Source organism: Pollachius pollachius (genome assembly GCF_949987615.1).
Source record: "Pollachius pollachius genome assembly, chromosome: 18".
NCBI classification, from domain to species: Eukaryota; Metazoa; Chordata; class Actinopteri; order Gadiformes; family Gadidae; genus Pollachius; species Pollachius pollachius.
Genome location: NC_136951.1, coordinates 16015394 through 16036923, shown reverse-complemented (window position 1 = coordinate 16036923; position 21530 = coordinate 16015394). Strand labels below are relative to the sequence as shown.

Sequence of the window (21530 nt, the reverse complement as noted above, 5' to 3'; positions counted from 1 at the left end):
GGACGGAGGCCAGGCGTTGGCCGATATGTAAAAACGGTGTGGCTGGGAGGGGTGGGGGGTTTAGTGGATTCTGCCGAACACGAAGAGGTAGACGGTGGAAGAGGAAGGTGGAGGAGGAAGGTGGAGGAGGAAGGTGGAGGAGGAAGAGGGAGGAGGAAGAGGGAGGAGGAAGGATGGAGGAGGAAGGAGGCCAGGCGGTGGCCGTGTGTCTGCCTGTGTTAATATCCATCACTGTCTTTGCTTTGTCTGCTGTCCCAGCGAGTGTGGAGCTCAGAGATCTAGTGTGTGTGTGTGGGAGGGGGGGGGGGGAGAGAGAGAGAGAGACAGAGGCTATTCTGTGGCATGTCCTGGACAATATTTGATTAACTCAACCCTATCCCAAACATCAACTTTTTATCTAATTCTTTAGTCTTACTTTTTCACTGTATTTAACCCTAACCTTTGTTACACATTTTCTACAAATGATAATGAAATGATTTCTACATATCAGAAATCATACATAAATCATGCATATCATTTTCTACAAATGCATATTTTGTGTTATTTTTATCTTGTAATAATTAATAGTTATTACTTTGTATTTTATGTTGTATCTTATTTGAGAGAGAGAGAAAGAAAGAAAGAGAGAGAGAGAGAGAGAGAGAGAGAGAGTGAAAGAGAGAGAGAGAGAGATTGACAGAAATGGGACAAGAGGGAGGGAAAGGACATGAGTGACGGAAAAGGGATGAACAATGACAGCGAAGGGAGGCAGAAGGAGATGGAAAGAGATGGAAAGAGAGGGAGCGAGAGAAATTGGAAAAAGAGAGAGAGCTTGAGTCAGGAGCCTGTTACTCTGCCAGCTGGTCTCTTTCTCCACACCCTCCCAGGTTCAGCACTGCATGCAAATCACACTGTCAGTGGAACCAAAGCTCTGTCACCCAACGTGAACCAGTCCCAAGACCCACTCTGTGGATCAGCATCCCCTGAATCACTCTCACTAAAACTATCTTCAAGATCCACTCTGTGGATCAGCATCCCCTGAATCACTCTCACTAAAACTATCTTCAAGATCCACTCTGTGGATCAGCATCCCCTGAATCACTCTCACTAAAACTATCTTCAAGATCCACTCTGTGGATCAGCATCCCCTGAATCACTCTCACTAAAACTATCTTCAAGATCCACTCTGTGGATCAGCATCCCCTGAATCACTCTCACTAAAACTATCTTCAAGATCCACTCTGTGGATCAGCATCCCCTGAATCACTCTCACTAAAACTATCTTCAAGATCCACTCTGTGGATCAGCATCCCCTGAATCACTCTCACTAAAACTATCTTCAAGATCCACTCTGTGGATCAGCATCCCCTGAATCACTCTCACTAAAACTATCTTCAAGATCCACTCTGTGGATCAGCATCCCCTGAATCACTCTCACTAAAACTATCTTCAAGATCCACTCTGTGGACCAGCAAACACCTGAATATCTCTTAATAAACCCTCTTCACGATCCATACTTTTTTCTATTCACATCAGCAGACACCTCTGCGTCTCTGAATGATTTATTTGCTCAAATACATTCCGTAAACTTCAGTTTTCATTTTTCGACATATTTTTAAAAGTCGACCCTCCTTGTGAACCCTGGAAGTCATAATAAACCCTACACGTTTTCAAAACGTGAATCCTCGCCTCATATCTGATCAACATGCCTCATGCTCCACGGTGCTACCTTGAAGATGAACTGCTCGTTGAAGGTGGGGTTGAGGGTCTTGCGGTGGACCTTGGTCTCAAACTTCTTCTTCTTGTCGGGCAGCAGGTACACCTTGACGTAGGGGTCCGAGGTGCCTCCCATGTCCATGGCAGGGAGCTCTGCCGCCTGGATGATGCCCACCATGAGCTGGGTGGAGAACCGAGACGGAAAAAAGTCAAGGAGACATTTCTTTTTTCATGGGAAAAAACCAGAACGCCTCTTTTGGAAATATTAAGCTGAAAACAAACCTGAATCTACAGGGTTGGTTGCTATGGATACAACATTGGCAGTCTTAATTAGCTTTAGCAAAAACAACAGAAAAATAAATAAAGCTGCGGTGCTATTTGCTTGATAAATTTCATTTAGCGACACATGAAGTTTGCCGTTTTCTCTTGTCTCTGATGAAGTTGGGGTTTTGGTGCCTCAAAGTTATTTGTTGACTCATAATGTTGTCTCTCCGTAACCGCGGTTCGGTGACTAACCCCGTTTTGTTCTTCAGCCGCGATGCCCTCGTCACTAAAAGGTATTTACTTGGCGGCGCCCCGCTCCGGTTTGTTATTCTCCCGTGCTAATGGGAAGGAGGTTGTGAACCCTTCGCAGTTCAGTTCCCGCTCAGGGCGTCACAGCCCATAATTGACGTCCAGACCACAGAGAGCAGGTTAAAAAAAAGGGTAAGGGGGTATGAGGGGGGGTGGGGGGGGGGGGGGGGGGGGGGGGGGGGGGGGGGGGGGTGTGATTGACCTGCCACCGGCAGCTCAGCAATCTCCTCAACAGGGAGGGGGTGGGGGGGACTTCAGCGAGTCACTCAATCAATTTCCCATCAGGAAACCATTAGGGCAGCCATCAAGAGGGTTGGCCGCGGTTGCCTCGCCGACCGCTGGAGGGGGCAACGGGGACGGGTGTGATGGGGTCACTTACTGGACTAACTGGTATGCCCGGAGGACTGGATGAATAATGGATATGGTGACCTATTCGTTTCAGGGTTCCCCTGTGTTGCTTTCTTGGGGAGTAGGATTTGTTGCTAATGATTGCGGTTAAGGTATGACGGACGGTTGGAAAATACTGTTGTGAGGTGAACAGAGGTCACTATGAAATGATTCTGAAGAATCACGTGTGACGTGTCTGTGCTCACACACTCTCACGCACACACACACACACACACACACACACACACACACACGACAGAGATAAATAAATAAGTGTCATAGCATACACAGGTGTACCTTATGTTCTGGTTCTGGTTTCATATAGGGCTACGGACAGCTTAAACCCAAGTCTATCTCACACTCAAATGCGATCTGTGATTGAACTTTCTCACTCCCTTATTCTAAAAGAAAATCCAACAAAAAAACATCCCTATGAACCCTACAACCCCGCAAAACTTATTTTGACCATTCTAACAGCGGTCACACTGAGTCACACAAATCTAACTTTTGCACCGGACCGACCTCTGTGTTTTTGGATGCATCACCTCTGAACAGAGCAACAACCCGAGCCTCATAATGCAGAGGAGGGGTGGGGCTGCAATTACCCTTGCTCGCGGCACCGCACTAAACTAGAAGGATAACGACGGCCGTGGCTGTTGTTTCCTCTCCAACAGCTGTTTGCCGAGGAGGTTGGAGAGGCCGTACGTTCAGCCTCAGTCTGGCCCTCACTCACAGGGAGTCTGCGTCAGACAGCGCCTGTCACGACAGCTCCTGTTCTAACAGGTGGAGCGGGTGTGTGGGTGTATACCTGTCTGTGATACCCATATTTTGTTCCCTCCGAGGGGTTATTGGATTTTTCTTGGAAGATCCAATGTGTTGAAATGGTGTTATATAAGGCTGTCTGTGCAAAGGTACGTTTTTTTCTAAGAATGTATTAATAAAAAGACAGATTCAAGACCGCTGCACTGATACCATATACCATTTCAGATATCAAAAATTTGAAGTTCTAGCTTATCTCGCCTTTACATTTTCACTTACAATAGTATGAAAAACAACTGATGTAAATATTATAATTCCACAATCCACTGGGACAAAATCCTATTTACATAACATTTACATTTACATTAACATTTAGGGCATTTAGCAGAGGCTTTTATCCGAAGCGACTTAACTTTGTCATAAGAAGGAGAAACAATATATTGCTGTCGGCACAGTAAGGATGTCCATAGAACCAATTGCCAAGCACTAACAATTGCTAGGTTAACCCATTCCCCTGCATACAACAAATATAGCTAGGATAAGAAGCTACACAATGCTCGTACTATCTTTAGGTACAAGGACGTACAACATACAATAAGTGTGCACATTAAGTGCCAAAATCCCTCACACATGATTCATCTCAGTGGTGTTTGTTGCCGGGATCGGACATCTGCCTCACAAACTGTCAAAGCACATCTGCTTTAGCATGTAACTCAAGGAAGTGGCACAGGCTATTCAGCACAAACAAGGTGGATGCTGGGAGTTCAGCCTGTGTGTGTGTGTGTGTGTGTGTGTGTGTGGGGGGGGGGGGGGTTGGGGTTGTATTCAGCAGCCAGTCCGCTGACCTGAAGAGACGGTGGAAGGTGAGTAAGCAGCGGTCAGGCCAGCCTTCTGGGGATTTGTTCTGGTGTGAGGATCATGCGAAACCGCAGGCTATACACACTCACACACACACATACACACACATATATTTACATATATATACACACACACACACACACACACACACACACATACACACAGGCACACATTCACATTCACACTCACATACATAAGTAACACACATTCACACTCACATATATAAGTAACACACATTCAAATAAACACTGTGGACACATATTAAACACATCCACACTAACACACATATGTAGGCATACACCAGAGTGTACACACAAACACACACACACTATACCCATACACAAGAGTATTTACACACACATATAGCAACACACACACACACACACACACACACACACACACACACACACACACACACACACACACACACACACACACACTATACCCATACACATACTAGCTGCCTCAACACATGCTCACATACACACTAGGGCTCTCTCTAGCCAGTAATCACTAAAGTTAAGTTGATTAAAAAGAATGAAAGCCAAAAAACGTATCTGACATCTGCATAAGTCACAGTGTTCAAGCTTATTGAGGCATAGACAGTTCAAACAGAACTGTGATGCGTTCCTTTGAACTGTGATAAGCTTTTTAAATTAACTGTCCCTTCATGCCGTGTTCATTCCTTTGTAGAAATTACTAGTAGGTACAATTCAAGAGAAGTATTACTCTAAAATGACAATAAAACAAAAGAAACTATGAACTACAGCAGTTGTTTACTCGAATGTCAGTTAGATTCAATCATATTCAATATGTTGGAAACAAATAAATACTATTTTATGCTTTGCTGCGGATAAACTTCAGATGGATACTCAATATTAGAAATAATGTTGAAGATAAATTTGTCGTGATTCGACTATAAACTCAGGTCGTGAATATAAAACCCAAGCATCATCCTTCTGTTTGTGCCGAGAATGCGCCTAAAATGCAACATTAACACTTTGATAGAACGCCAAAGACACAGACGTTTTTCTGTTCCTGTTCCGTGTGTTCGTAAAATTACAAAACGTCAGGTCTGATCGCACATACACACACACTCTCTCTCTCTCTACTATGAAACACCTTTTTTACATCGCCCTTTGCGTCACGCCTAGAGAGGTCGGCTAGCTAAGTAAGCTTCATGAAACCCTTATTCACAATCCGTCCAGTTTGGTATCATAAGCTCGCAGATTCCCAGCTGGGAATCGTGCAATACGTCTCCTATATAACCGACGGAGAGCGAGACAGATCATGCATGTGGAAATGGCATCGCGGCAAGTCTGACATTATCACGGTTTGTTCTGCTGTGAGGATGTGGGGAGGAGGAGGAGGAGGAGGAGGAGGAGGGTGGGTGGGAAGGTTCAGATCCTTCACCGAACCTCTGTGCTCATTAGTGTTCGACGGCCGGAAGAAGCCCGAGGAGGCGAGAGAGTAGCGGCGGTCGTTGTGTTTGCCACGCAGGGCAGGGGCTTTCATCCACTTGAAGGTAGGATAGTCATCGAGGCTCATCGGTATACAAGCCTTGCTGTTCACAAGCGCAAATACACACCGGTGGATTCAGAGTTCAGAGTTCGCCGAGACTCTGCATAGCCTCTCCCATTACCCCCCCACCCCATCCCTCTTACGCACGTTTTGTATGTTGTACGTCCTGGCACTTAAAAATAGTACTTAGCATTGTGTAGCATCTTATCCAAGCTATATTTGTTGTATACTGGGAATTGTGGTATAAAAAAAAGTTTCTAGGTTCTAAAGGTTCTATGAACATCCTTTCTGTACCGACAGCGGCATATTGTTACACCTTCTTCTGACAGATGTACTTATTGTAAGTGGCTTTGGATCAAAGCGTCTGCTAAATGCCCTAAATGTAAATGTAAATGTTGCAGTTCAACAAAGGTGAATGTTGACTAGCCTGTGTTTTTCAGGGACAGAGGATTGACAGGGAGTCCCTTTAGTACCTTTAGACCTCGTCTGAATGAACCCGCTGCCTCTGTCGCCCTTCCTTTAGTCTGGCTCTGTTTTTGAGACCCCGCTGTAAGCGATCCCCACTCGAGAGCATGTTGTAGTGTCAGCAATGCGAAGCTTGACTCTGCATTCGTGACACACTGTTGGAGCCCGTTGAAGATGCAATCAGCAACCTGCCGCTGAGGCTGCCTTGCACTACACGACTGAGTGTTAAAACCGTCACCAAATATTCAGGCTTTTGAGGTCCAGCACAATATGAGGCCTTGTCCTCATAAGACTAATGGAATTTGTGACTTTTTATAACAATCTATAAATGTGAAAACTTTTGAGGTCCAGCACATTTTGAGGCCAGGTCCTCATAAGACTAATCGAGTGTGTGACATGTTATAACACTCGAAAAATATTACGACTTTCTAGGTCTAGCACACAATGGGGCCAGTTCCTCTTAAGCTTGATGGAGTGTGTGGCATGTTATGAACAGTGCAATATTAGCTCTTGGAGGACAGGCACATAATGAAAACCGGACCTCAGAATAGACAGATGGGGTGTGTGAAATGTGAAAACTCTTGTGGTATTAGCCTTTTGAGGCCTGGCATAATTAGGAGCGATACCGGTTAGAGCCTGAAAGCAAGAACGCTTTCAAGTACATTTACTGGCTGTTAATTAGCCATTGTTCAAATTGCAGTAAGAAAATTAGCCATTTCAAACATTACCCTTTTCTTCAAATTCAAGCCCTTTCGTTTAATTGCTCAAAAAGGCCACTGCCGCCACCACGGGCAAAAATGACTTCTCTTTTTGCGTTGGGCCCGGGTGCGCTGGTGTGTGCGGGTCCATGTGTGTACTGTGCAAACACACACATCGCCTTCAGTAGCATGTGTGCACTCTTTAATCTCTAGCTGTCTGTTTTGTTTAGAACGCGGAGCTAGCGAGCGCGGCGAGACACAGGATAGCGTTCACGCATCACTTCTATTCTGTCACACAACATCTGCCGCCGGAAAGTTGATGAGCTCCAATGTTTACCGTTAAATATTACCTGTTTTTTTTTTTTTTTTACTCTGCGGCACGGGGGAATACTACGGCAGATGGACACTTCCAATAGGGACGCTTTTATTTTGTCGAAAAAACAAAGTCACGAATATGCCCACACAAAAGAAGAAAATCACGGAATCCCCACGGTGTCAGTTCTGCTTCGCGGCTCACATACACAAAACTCAACGTGTGTGATCGTTGCTTCTTTTTCGCTCCCCTGCGAGAGCGCTGAGAAGGAAACTCTGGGTCAACTCGATGGCTACGACGACGCACAAAGGGGGGTCAAGTGTGGTTCAGACCGAGGTTTGGTGAAGGGAAGGGACCGAGTCAGCACCATCACGGTGGTTAAAGACGGCAGGTGAGCGAGAGCCGTGAGACGAGGCAGTGCTGCAACCGCATGCGGATCTCCGGGGAAAAGAAAAGCCCCCTTTTTGTTCACACAACAAACACCACACACTGAGAGGCCGACAGCCAAGGAGAAAGGGAACAGAGGGGGGTGATTATACTTACCAAAATAAACACTTCTAAACTCTACACACCACATACTGAGCGCGAGAGAGAGAGAGAGAGAGAGAGAGAGAGAGAGAGAGAGAGAGAGAGAGAGAGAGGCAGTGGTGGGTGAGCATACTTAAGTAAAAGAAGATGAGCCAAAGACAGTGAGAGATTGAGTGACAGAACGAGAGAGAGTGTGTGAGAGAGAGAGAGAGAGAGAGAGAGAGACAGAGAGAGAGGAAGGAGGGCGACTATACTTACGTAAAAGAAGATAAACCAAAGACAGCGAGAGGGAGAGAGAGGCAGCGGTGGGCGACCATGCTTAGGTAAAAGAAGACAAACCAAAGACAGAGAGAGAGAGAGAGAGAGAGGGAGCGAGAACGAGAGACAGAGACAGAGGCCGTGGACGGAGGTGCCCTTACCGTGTTCTCGGTGAAATTGTAATCCAGCGAGTACTGTAACTTCCCTAGCTTCTCGTCCTCCTTGGGCTCCGGCTCTTTCTCCGTGTCCGTCAGGCCTGTCTCGGCGTCCTCCTCATCCTGAAAGGCCTGGGGGAGACACACCCCCCACCCAGACGCGTGAGTGTCGCCCGCGAGCCTCCCTGGTGGCCCCTGGAGAGACCCCCCAGAGAGCCAGCCGGGCCCCACGACGCCGCGGTCCGACCACCCGACCAGAGGGGCACCTGTTGGGGGGTCGGGGGCGGAGGAGGAGAGGTGACCTGTGAAAGGCCCCCCCACTTGACTCACTGTTTCATCTTTTTTTTTTTTTTGGGGGGGGGAGGGGAGGAGGAGGAGGGGGAGGGGGAGGAGGGGGGCACAAGGGAGAAGCGAGCACTACGGAAAAACACACCACAGCAGGTTAAGGTCGAGACATGCTCAGTGATATGCAGTAGGGACCCTCCCCCTCGCCCCAATCCCCCCTCCCCTTCCTCTCCTCCCCCTGACCCTCTCCAACACCCCCCCCTTGGAAGGTTCTCTGGAGGATGGATGGTCTACAAAGAGAGGGGAGTGGGAGAGAGAGAGAGAGAGAGGGAGAGAGAGGGAGAGAGAGAGATGGAGAGAGAGAGTGAGGGAGAGAGAGAGAGAGATGGAGAGAGAGAGAGAGAGAGAGATGGAGAGAGATGGAGAGAGAGAGAGAGAGAGAGAGAGAGTGATGAGGGGTGGATTTGTGAGAGAGAGAGAGAGAGAGAGAGAGAGAGGGAGAGAGAGAGAGAGAGTGATGAGGGGTGGATTTGTGAGAGAGAGAGAGAGAGAGGGAGAGAGAGTGAGGGAGAGAGAGAGTGAGGGAGAGAGAGAGAGAGAGAGGGAGAGAGAGAGAGAGAGAGAGAGAGAGAGAGTGAGGGAGAGAGAGAGAGAGGGAGAGAGAGAGAGAGCGAGAGAGGGAGAGAGAGAGAAGAGAGTGATTTGAGAGGGGTGATTAGGGAGAGAGAGAGAGAGAGAGAGAGTGAGGGAGAGAGAGAGAGAGAGAGAGAGAGAGAGAGAGTGAGGGAGAGAGAGAGAGAGAGAGAGGGAGAGAGAAGAGAGTGATTTGAGAGGGGTGATTAGGGAGAGAGAGAGAGAGAGAGAGAGAGAGGGAGGGAGGGAGAGAGATATATGGAGAGAGAGAGATGGAGAGAGGAGAAAGTCATAGAGGGGGGACATTTTATGGGGAAAAAGGGAGAGAAAGGGAGATGGAGAGAGTGTTAGTAAGAAACAGGGGGATGGGAGGGAAAGAGAGAGGGGGAGAGAGAGGAAGGGGGAGAGAAAAGGGGAGAGAGAGAAGGGGCACAGGATGCTCAAGGAACAATCAGAGTAAGGCAAGTCATTTCCTTGATGTCACTTCAGGGAGATCAAGTCTCTGGCAAACAGGCGGAAACATTTTACTGGCAAACAGGCGGAAACATTTTAAAAAACGCCAAATGGCGGTAAAGTGCGTACTGAAGATGCCCTTAAAGATGCACTAGCCTAGCACTGGGGTGGGGTGGGGGTGGGGAGGGGTGTAGGGTGAAGGGGTCATTAGGGAACGCATGCGATTGAAGAGGCAAAGGACTAGCGCTCAAGGTCATTCAGGGGTCAAACGCTGCCCTCCAAGGTCGCACGCGTCATCTCCTTTAGGCTGTCGTTACACATGCAGAGCATTCTCAGTCGTACAAACATTGGTGCTCTTGCATGGCAAAACTCCCCTCTCCCCCCCCCCTCTCTCCCCCATTCTCATTCATCCCCAAGTGCCATTTAACCCCCCTTCCCCAAACCCTCCCAACTCCCCTTAAATCACAGAGTGGCCCCCGTTAGCTTAGCTTCATGTTAGCCCGCTACGTCGATGGTAAGCTGGAAGCGTCATGCTATAGCGATGGGTGGGTGTTTGCACGTAGGGGGCTGTGATGTGTTTATCTTGGTGGGCGATGGGGTGGGTAGCTCCCGCTGATCCTATGGGCCAGTGTGGCTTCTCGTGTGTCAAAAGCATAAGAAGGCTGAACCACATTGATTCCACCTGAACTGCCGAACAAGCCAATCGATCTCTGCCTCTTTGTGAACCTAATCCCACTTTTTTGTTTTTAGTTTTTTTTGCGGACGACTTGTTATTTTTCGAGAGGTATAAAAGATCTAATACATTCAATTTGAGTTGATTTTATATTTTATTCGGCACAGAGGATGTCTGAGGTTTGCATGGTTTTCCTTAATACTTCTTCTCGTTATTTAGTAAATCCAGTCTCTGGATAAATATAAGTCGTGGCGAGAGAGAGAGAGAGAGAGGCTATCGTTTGTCTTGCCTTTATTGGCTTTGACAGCTGTGCATGGGCAATTGCTACGTCCAAGAGCTTTCCCTTTCATCCTCGGGTTTCAAAAGAAGAGATTATTTTTCTGGCTCACACAGCCTCTCAATCACTCCACGTGGCACTTGTGTGCCCCTCGTTTTTTGAAATGCAAATCCACAAGTCTCAAACGGCAGATGACTTCGGCTGGCCCCAGACAATCAATGTGGTTCAACCCGGTCCAGGCACACCCGGTCACTTTCCGTCCAGAACGTGTTATGGTGTTGTATATATGTGTGCATGCGCATGTTCTACACACACATATATACGATATAGAGAGATACATGTACTGTGTGCATAGTTACATATATTTGGCGCACTACGTGGGGGAGAGGTTAAGTCGTTCGTCAAGAGGCTAAGAAACAGAGCAGCAGGCGTTCAAATGAGATCCAACGTGATTGAGGAAACCTACCGCCAGTGACCAATCCCGCATAGTCATCAGACATAACACAGATAAGGAGGAGGACATAGAAGGAAAGAACACAAATTAAAACAACCACACACATGCCTTCAACATATCATAGTCCGGGCTACACCGGGAGAAATGACCAACCACACCAAGCAAGCTAAATAGTTGTATCAAACTACCTAGTTGAATCAAACTAGCTAGTTGTAGCAAGCTAGCAAGCTATTTGTAGCAATCTATCTAGCTAGCTACAACCACTGATGTCAGCAGAGCCAAAATTGCCGCCTCTGTGGGAAATAGGACCAGGTAGGGGTTTGATATTTCATATGCTGTTAGGGAAGCTGGATGTACATCTAGGCTGCTAAAGCTAAGACATGACCCTTTTGATCCAAATGTAACACGTGTCATTTATTTGCGATAGCGCCGCTTGACTTCGAAGACGGGAACTACATTTATGTAGTACGTAGTGTTTTGTGAATTGTACAACCGTATGCATGTGAGGGAAATTAAATATATCGCGATAAAATGAAAAAAAATACCACGAATCAAAATAGTTAAAATATTACACCTCAATGGAGGAGGTAATCCTTCTGAATGTGTGACATCATAACTGTGCTCGAAATGGGGTCCTGAGAGTGGGTGACGTCATTTCTCTTGGTGTAAGCCTCAATCGGCTGTCTATAAGCATGTGAAGGAGACTTCATAAGACAGAGAGCAACTCTCTCAGGAACACAGGAGAGGAGAGTTTCATACATTCACTCAATTATAAGCTGTAATTAAGACCCATTTCATTTCTGAATATTACATTTCAATTAAATTGCTAACAACATAAGATACATTCAATGATGATCACTGCTATGCAAATTGATTTACTCAGGTATAAAGGTAATTGGTCCTTCTAAACTCTAATCTCTTATCAAGTAATAATAATAGTTCAAATTCTAGCATAATACACAAAAAATGCAATAAGGTTCAACGATAGTACAACGACATTTCAGAATCCGATTTTTCTAACTATTTTCGAACTACTCTTACATTTAAACAGTATATCAAACTGAAAAAGGACCTTCAGTCTCAGTCTCTGCTTGTTACTTTATGAGTTTCCTTCGAGGCTTCTGAGATGAATGGGAAACAAGAAGACCAGACCCGGCGCGGCCGCCGTACCTCGGTCTTGGCGCCGTCGTTGACGTCCATCATGTTGATGGCGTTCTTGCCCTTGTCTTTGCCCTTCTTTTTGTTCTTCTTCTTGAAGATCCACTTCTTGCAGACGCAGAAGCAGCAGGCCAGCACCAGCACGATGGCCACGAAGGCGATGGACACGATGGCCCATGATGGCACTGCAGTGAGCGAGAGAGAGAGAGAGAGAGAGAGAGAGAGAGAGACACACAGACACAGATGTGTGTGAGAGACTGAGGAACTTCAGTCACAATGTTCTTTATCGGATTAGCTGTTGCGGCGTCGCAGGTTTTCCCATCCAAACTAGCGTCTCCTTAGCTAGACACGAATGAAGGAGGTGAGCACTGGACATCATCGTTAGGCAACGTACCTTTGTGCCCATACACACAAAGAATAACAAAAAGGCAACATTTACAGATTTCAAAAAGCTCACAACTCTGTGGTGGAAGAGGGGGGAAAAATAGTGTGGAAAGAAAACCGCGGTTACACATTTATGGGTATGGCCTGAGCTGGCAAAACTTTGCTAGAGAAGCTCTCAAATAAGGAGAGAGGATTACCAATGTTGACGTTTTCCTGCTAGCTGTCATTACCAGAGAGAGAAGAGAGAGAGAGAGAGAGAGAGAGAGAGAGGGGAAAGAGAGAGCGAGAGAGAGAGAGGGGAAAGAGAGCGCAAGAGAGAGAGAGAGAGAGAGAGAGAGAGAGAGAGAGAGAGAGAGACAGTGAGAGAGAGAGAGAGAGAGAGAGAGGGGAAAGAGAGAGCGAGAGAGAGAGAGGGGAAAGAGAGCGCAAGAGAGAGAGAGAGAGAGAGAGAGAGAGAGAGCAAGCTTCTCTGTGGTGTGGCTCATGACGGGTCAGTGTGATACACCGCCACCCTCGCCGTTCGTCTCCCGGCTACGGTGTTGCCGTGGCGACATGACTAAGCAAGCACTGGAGCTGCACTTAAAGTCTGGGGTTACTGTATATTATAAATAAAACGTAAAATGGCATGGCTCTTTACGAAGACAAACCCTAGGGATAACAGTGCTAAAAATGATATAAAAGGATTTTGTGCTATGAAAAGACAGCTTGTATCTCGTGCTGTACTCTCGGTTCCAAACGGTTTCGGAGCCAACGATGAACCAACCGTCCGCCTATTCACGGCACTGGGCTCCTAGTCCAGGTGGACCAGCACTGAAGCTCCTGTGTTCCTATTGGCTCGCACACTGAAGCTCCTGTGTTCCTATTGGCTCGCACACTGAAGCTCCTGTGTTCCTATTGGCTCGCGCACAGAGAGCCGGGCCCACCAGCAAGCTGCCGTACGCCATCGCACCTAGCTTCCTGGCACACACATTGTGTGTGTGCGTGTGTGTCTCTGTGTGTGTGTGTGTGCGCGTGTGTGTGTGCGCGCGCGTGTGTGTGTGTGTGTGTGTGTGTGTGTGTGTGTGTGTGTGTGTGTGTGTGTGTGTGTGTGTGTGTGTGTGTGTGTGTGTGTGTGTGTGTGTGTGTGTGCGTGCGTGCGTGCGTGCGTGGACACAATGGCAGCCCAGTAAAAGTAGCTTATTTAACTAAACAGAGAGAGACAGAAATAGAGAGAGCGAAAGTGAGAGTGCTGAGAGAGAGGGAGAGAGATAGAAAGGGATTTGAGAGACAGGGTGACAGAGAGAGGGGAAAGCGACAGACAGAGTGACATAGAGGGAGTGAGAGTGAGAGGGAGAGGGAGAGAGAGTAGAGTATCCAGATAGGACGCAGATTTCTCTCCTCAGGAGCTGTAATCAACTCTGCTGCTCACAACACAAAACACTTGGCAGGATAGATAGGGAGGTCTAGGCATGAGAGAGAGAGAAAGAGAGACAGAGAGAGAGCGAGAGCAAGAGAGAGAGAGAGAGAGACAGAGATATGAGGTAGAGAGGAATAAACGGATAGAGGGGTGAGCGAGAAAACGACTTATAAAGGGAGGAATAGAGACAGAAAGAGATGGAAATAGGGAGGTGGACCGAGAGAGAGATAGGAAGACACAGAGGGACAAAGCCAGACAGAGAGGGAGAAATAGAGTGGGATAGCGGGCGAAAAAAGTCAAAAAAGATCGATGCTTCTTTGACGGAATCGATAAGCACTCTCCATGGAACCCAGAGCGTGAGGGGGGGTCTGGAACTCAGCGTCGGGGTCCGCAGAGTCTGAGCTCTGGAGGTGTTAATGGGGGGCTTCAGAGCCGGGTCAGGCGCTCTGTGTGACGGAGCCCTCCAACCTCCACACCCCCGCCCGGAGCCACGGTGACACTCAAAACTCCTGTTTTTCTCAAGATTTATAGAGTGTTTGTGTTGCTTTGGAGTGTTTCATGCTGTTTACCACACACACAAACATACACACACACAGACAAAATAAACTTTATACGTCTTTGTTGTGCGAACGCACACACACACACACGCACACAACAAACTTTATACATCTTTGTTGTGCGAACAAACACACACACATACAACAACACAAACACACACAAACACACCAACTCACACAGACACACACACGGAAAACTAACTTCATAAGTTTTTGTTGTGTGCACCCACACACACACACACACACACACACACACACACACACAGTTTCCACTGCCGAAGCATAAATCCTGTTGACGCACCATAGTTGTAGGGAGACAAATATTACAGCGTTTGGTCTGCCGGAGATGTCACTGCTCATTTGCATCAAGCTCTATCTGTGTTCGGTAGTTAAATTCATGTTTTTACTTCTGATTTGCAGTGCTTAGTGTTAAAAGAACAAAAGTAGAGAGAGAATCTCTCTCTCTCTCTCTCTCTCTCTCTCTCTCTCTCTCTCCCTCTCTCTCTCTCTCTCTCTCTCTCTCCCTCTCTCTCTCTCTCTCTCTCTCTCAATCACAGACACAAACATACGGACACCCACTTCATCATCATAAGGCATGAAGACTATCTTTAAATGGAAGTGTCTATGGCCTTCTCATCCTGGAAGACTAAAAGCCGTGTGATAAGCAATCACTCCAGAAACCTGCAACACTCCAACCGCTGAGAGGTTTGTGTCTTTATGAATCACAGAGAAAGAACCAAGAATAGGAAAAACCTCATGTATAAACATGGGCTTTATTCAAAACTGCTATTTCTCACTCTGTTGAACCTTATATTGAATACGTCTTTTTGTGACACCAACATAATGCATGAAAATGTCAACAGCCCTTTTTCATGACATGCCAACAGTTGTTAGGAGTGGATCGTTTTTCACAGGTTTTTAGATGTAGATAGGGTTTTTACCAAACCACTTATTCATGTACTTACGCAATCTAATTTGTTAACTCAACTTATGTCAACCTTTACTTTGTAGTCACAAGTCAGCAACTGTCACTTTTACTTTTGTACATTACAAAAACTCTACATAATTAGATCTTGGTTCGGTTTATAATTGGATTTTGTTTGTTTTGTCAGCCATACTATTACCAACATATATATCTTGAAAAATATTTTCCTTAGATTTTTTTCTTGTGTTTTGCTGTCTAGAATATTATACCCTCAATAGGTAGTTATCTGTGACATGTCATAATAATTTCAGTGCCTAGTCTAACTCTAGGGTTGTTTTGTGTGTCTGACAATAAAAAATGGTTTCATCAATCAAACATATCATATCAATTTAACTTATATTCATCAGTAGTCATTATAAATCAATGTTTTCACCTAACTCATCTTAATAATTACTTAACTGAACTCATTTAATTATCGACCTAACAAATCATATTTGTCAGCTGAAATTATTATCTTCATCAACTGAGATTGTCAACTTCGTCAGTCACATGTCATTAATTGATGGCCACTTCTGTCTTAATTAATTAAAGGAACCTGAGTCCCACAAAGCATAAAAGTCATTTCTTAATCAACCATTTGGTGTGGCTGCCTTGTCTCAAGAGAGAGGGACAGAGAGAGAGAGGCTGAGGGAGGGAGAACGGAGAAAGGAGTAATATACTAATTGAGTGATATGCCTACGTGCTCTTATTTTGTAGTGTCACTTAAAACAGTGGGGCTGATATTCATCTATTTAAACAAGCTAGTTAAATATTTGTATTTGACAACAAAAAGCATGCACAAGTTGACGGGTAGCCCAATTACACCTGCACAACACAGCGAGAAGGCTTTTCTCTATTTGCTGGTGGGTTTAGTCTATGTGGCAGTGGCCTCAAGCAACCAAATCCACCGTTTACAAAGTAAAAGTCCACCCACAGTCCCCAGTATTTAGAGTCACTCATCTGAACAATCAAGACTTTTACTTTGTAAACCGGGGATCGTTGGCCTCCCGCCGATACCAACGACCCAAAATCGGCATACTATCCCGTCTCTAGTCCTTCACAATACCTCCATGCTATGCCTCGCTGCACTCTGTCTGCTTCCCCCGGATCATGTCACTTTAATGCCCTTAAACAGATCCGATAAGACTTTTATTTCTGCAATGCACCCCGATGGCAGCATGACATTTCATGTTTTTTTATCGGGAGGGATCTTCCCTAAGCTCTGTCCCACTGATCTCTGGCTCCTGCTCAAAGTAACCCGGGTGCGTCAAAGCGCCGTCTTCTGGCTCAGCCAGGACACACGTTTCGGATGCATGTTCCTCGTAAAAGGTCAGGGATGAGGGACGCAGACATCAAAAGCACAATGTTCATGTTTTCCATCTCTTTGGTATGGATGAGTTACGGCGGGCTGTTTTGACTGTCAAAACTAGCCAGCCATATACAACACAAACAACTAAACAACAAAACAGAAAGAAAATAACTTGTTTTTGTTGATTAGTGCGAGAAAATATACAGAATATCAGTCACTAAAGGCCATACTCGAGACATTAATGTTGGGTGTGCTGGGTTACGTTTTAATGATTAAAGGGATGGTATGTAGTATGTTGACATGATGACACAAGTCAGCTTTCAAAGAGCAGAATAGCTAATGATATAAGATAAGTCTTTCTTTACGTAACTGCAATGTGTTTGATCCACCAAACAGAATGCCACTTCCAAAGACTTCTAACAATACCGTGTGTGTGTGTGTGCGTGTCTGTGTGTGTTTGTGTGCGTGTGTGTGTGTGTGTGTGTGTGTGTGTGTGTGTGTGTGTGTGTGCTCCAAGTTTGCCTCTGTGTGTATTCAGTAATGCATTGCGACAGAAGCCGGTTTGTCAATTAACCTTGACATTACAGCTTGTTACGCCAAGACCAGCAACGGATCTGTCTGTGGCCTTTCCCCTGCCCCCGACTTAGTCATCCACAACAATAACAACAACAATGTAACCAGATTGCCAGCCACAGCACTGACAAACAAATAACTTATGGAAAATGTTAAATGTGCATGATTGATAGAATCCCTTTTTTTTTGTGCAAATCCACTTCGCCGAAACTCTCCCATTTGGATCAGAAAACGTTTCTCTTCAATGGCTGGGGAGATTTTCTGTTTTTACCAGATGGCTCCGGTTGGTTCTAGAAAATCGGTGTAATGACACCCATTTGTGTGCAGATAATCACTGTTGAATGTCCAATGGTCCATTTGCTGAGAACACAGCCAAAGTGCATCCTGGGAAATAGACATACCTGTCTAATTGTAATTGACAGCTATTTGAGGGCTAAAAGTAGAAAACGTTGCATGAAATCAAGTGTTTAACAACTGTTGGTTTTGTAGACAAGGTCGAGTGTAGGTTGAGGCGAGTTCTTCGCCATCGTCAGCGGAGAAGCTTACGTGATCTAGCTAGCAATAGAGTGGCCTTGTTTTTAAAATGCCTAGCAACCAGCGGTACGTAAGATGCCAAACTGAGCCGCAGGGTGGAATGCATTGATTTGAAAGCCCATCATGTGTTTTACAAACACACCGGCCGTAGTTTTGTGTATTAGTGATTATTTTTTGCATTTTCTCTCACTGGGCGACCAGACCCAACCCTGAGTTGCAATAACTTAGGGTTGGGTCTAATTATCAGGGTTGGGTCTATTTATCATCACGCTAATGCATGCTTAGTAGCTTAACATTGCATTCAAGAGTATCCACACATAATATATAATATTACCGTATTTTGGTGGACTTTTTTAGTCCAAATTTCTCAGACTTTAGCAGGGGTGGCCCAGTGGGAATTGAACTCATAACCCAGTGTTAATCGCAGTGTTAATGCGATTTAAAGTATGAGCAAATGAAGAAGAATTCATTAGGTTTAAAGTTAAAAGGGAGTGGGACCATGTAACGGGCTTGACCGCAACAGAAGGTACTTCAACCCCAATGTCAATATCTAATATTAATATTGATCGTCACTCCCTTTGGTTCAAAGCGTCTGCCCTCAGGTGTGTGCGTGTGTGTGTGTGTTTGTGTGTATGTGTGTGTGTGTGTGTGTGTGTGTGTGTGTGTGTGTGTGTGTCTCTGTGTGCATGTGATTGGGCTCTAGAGCCATGGGGGGGCCCTGCTTTCCATCTGCCAGTATGGCGACACCAGGCCGGCCCCCGGCAGGGGAGGGTCTCCTAACAACAGCACCAGGTGATGGATGAGAGGGAGGAGGAGGAAAGGACAAACCCTAACCCTAGAGGAGGAGAGGGAGGGGAGAAGGATGTGAAGGCAAAGGAGGAGAACAAGGGACGAGGAGAACAAGGGACGAGGAGGAGGTTGGGGAAGTTGGAGAGGCAAAGACGAAGAGGGGGAGGAGGAAGAGGAGGATTAGGGGACGGAGGAGAGGAGGGAGGAAGAGGCATTGGAGAAGGGAGAGGAGGAGAACAAGGGACGAGGAGGGAGGAGGGAGAGGAGGACAAGGCCTCTCGCCAGATTGGGTAGTGTTACACGTAACACTTTATAATGAGCTCAGCATTAATTAACCATTCTATACACTATTGAAGCAGGTGCAGTATTTAAGTAAATGTCATAGTTATTTATAGTTATTAATAATAACTATAAAAAGAGATAATGATATAAAGAGGTCATATATAATTATTCCAAACTCTGCTCTGTACATCAACAACACAAAGATGCATTGCGTCCTAGAAATGTCAATGCCAAATCTTTCGGATTTGAAACAGCGACAGTCTGAGCCGCCGGGTATGGATCAAAAGACCCCTTGTCGGTCCAGAGGTTAATCGCTATCGGAAAGCTAAAGTCGGCCGTTTTACACAAACGTGCGAAAAACTCAATACGATAATTTCCTTAAAGGGGCGATTTGTCGCTTCAAAGAACTCTCGACAGAGCTAAAAATGATTAATTAGAGGTCACACAGCTCTCGTTCATTAGTTATATGTGTGATTATTATGATCTGCATGTGATATTTGAATAAGCTAATCATTTAATTGTTGTATTTTATGTTGGTACGTATTTTTATCTAATGAATTACTTTATTTAAGATTCAATATTAAAGCAAATTCAAACAAATTTTTGATGTCATTTCTAACTGCTCTAGATGTTAAATCCAGGTAGAAAGGTCATTTATCTTTTTGTAATGTGTAATATTGGTTAAGGTCGACTGATTAGTCGAAGTAAAAATGACCTATAAAATATGTTTTATTCAGGGGAATAAACTAACCCTGTACTGCAATCCCCACTGGAAGCGGTACGGACACGTTCCGGCTGATGGCTAAAGACGTGCATAATTATAACAGGCCTACAGGAATTGTAAAAATGATTATGATTATAATGATTCACACAATATTATTCACGAGTTATAATCAACCCCTACACATCAATATTATAACCCATTAAATACGGTATGATTTCTAGATGTCATGGCAACGTCGCAGTCTGCTCGCAACACTGGACTTAGACGGGGGATCGACGCAGACTTTCATTTCTTCTTTGCCACTGATTAGCTACCATAGATAGACTGTATAATATTACAATACCCTGTGAATTGCATAGGGGTCGATGTGAGCTCATGAAGCACGATCGTAAACCAAGAGCAGGTTTGGGGACGGTTCCGTGCCGTGCCGCGACCGCATCCAGTGGTATAGCCTACATTGACAATAATGGTTTCTATTATTTCCGGCGACCGTCTTACTGCCGTGGCGCTTCATGCCAGTTCTGTTGGAAATTGGCCTTTAGATCTGATTTTGGGCTCTAGGGAATACAAACTGACTTTACGGCAGTGACAAATTTTAACATTCTGTCCTTTGACCCAGATCTCTCAACAATTTGACCCAAATCTCTCAAGATACCACACATATTTTATGTTCAGAGACCAAAGTCTTTAGGATATATACTTATGGTTGGATTAAATAGTTTGTGAACGAAGAGCAGGACATACACGTTTTTAGAACTCCTTGAAAAATAATCTGTGGTTAAGATAACCACTCTTTGTGCCAAACCAAATCAGCAGATTTCATTGGCTCAGTTAAGTAATTGAAAGTATTTAACAACCTTGTTATGGCTTCATTTATTAATTTCTGAAGCCTGAACTCATCGCTAACTCAAAAATCCCTACGAAGCATTAATGGTTCCATTACTATAAATTCATCCACACAGTGCTAATGGCTTTGCAAGATAGACCAGGACTTTTGTGAAGTTCAAGAACAATGTTCTAACCACCAACCTCTCGGTGTGTGAGGCTTGAGCACCAAACCACTTTCTTCTGGCATTTTCCAAGGAGAGCAATTTTCTCCCAATTGTCAAGTTGATTACGTCTTGAACTTCAGGCCTTATTAATAGATAAATCACTTGATCTTTATAGGGCACCTCCTTCTCCTTCTTCCACTCAGTCCCTTTTTCCTGTTTTTGTTATTTAAAATATTAAGTATATTTGTAAATTTATCAGAGTATATTGAATTGTATATATATATATATATATATATATATATATATATATATATATATATATACGGTTTATATCATATACAATTCGTATACATCATATATATATATATTTAAATGTGATGTCACCATGAACAACAGCCCACAAATCTGATTGGCCGCAGTAGGGAATATCGTAAAATCCCAACTGCTACTGTCTGAGGCTAAAGTCGAACGCCTGACACCGAACCAACGCCACCTTCGTGGTACTCACGCGGGATTTTGTTGAGCTCGTTCATGAACTTGTCCTTGATCTTGGAGAAGTTCTCGTCCTTCTCGCCGGTGCCGGGCCCAACCAGGTCGGTGGTGTTGGTGCCGGCGGTGGAGGAGGAGGTGGTGGCAGGGCCCACAAGGGCTTCCCTTTTACTTTCGCTCATGGTGGCGCGCGGCGAGGGGCTCGTGGGTGGTGGGGAGGTGGGGTGGCGGGTGGCCGGGCGAACGCTGTAGAAGAGAGAGAGAGAGGGGGGGGGGGGGGGGGAACGAGAGGAAAATGGCGGTTTAGTTTTGGAAGAGTTTATTTTTTTTCGGTTGGGATTTGTTTGAAACAGATGTGTTGCGTCAACTGAAGTTCTTCATTTGTCTAGTTTAT

The 21530-nt window shown here is 45.3% G+C and overlaps 1 protein-coding gene across 1 annotated transcript in view; it reads right to left on the bottom strand.

The window, feature by feature from the left end:
* syt1a (synaptotagmin Ia) overlaps positions 1-21318 on the bottom strand; it is a gene marked incomplete at its 5' end in the record, with an annotated part of 45227 nt that extends 23909 nt beyond the window's left edge. The window contains 4 exons of the mRNA XM_079756178.1: positions 1709-1876; positions 8217-8342; positions 12156-12328; positions 21156-21318. Of these exons, the coding sequence (XP_079612304.1) occupies positions 1709-1876; positions 8217-8342; positions 12156-12328; positions 21156-21318 (630 nt within the window). The remainder of the gene's footprint in view (positions 1-1708; positions 1877-8216; positions 8343-12155; positions 12329-21155) is intronic.
* Between the last annotated feature and the right edge of the window lie 212 nt (positions 21319-21530).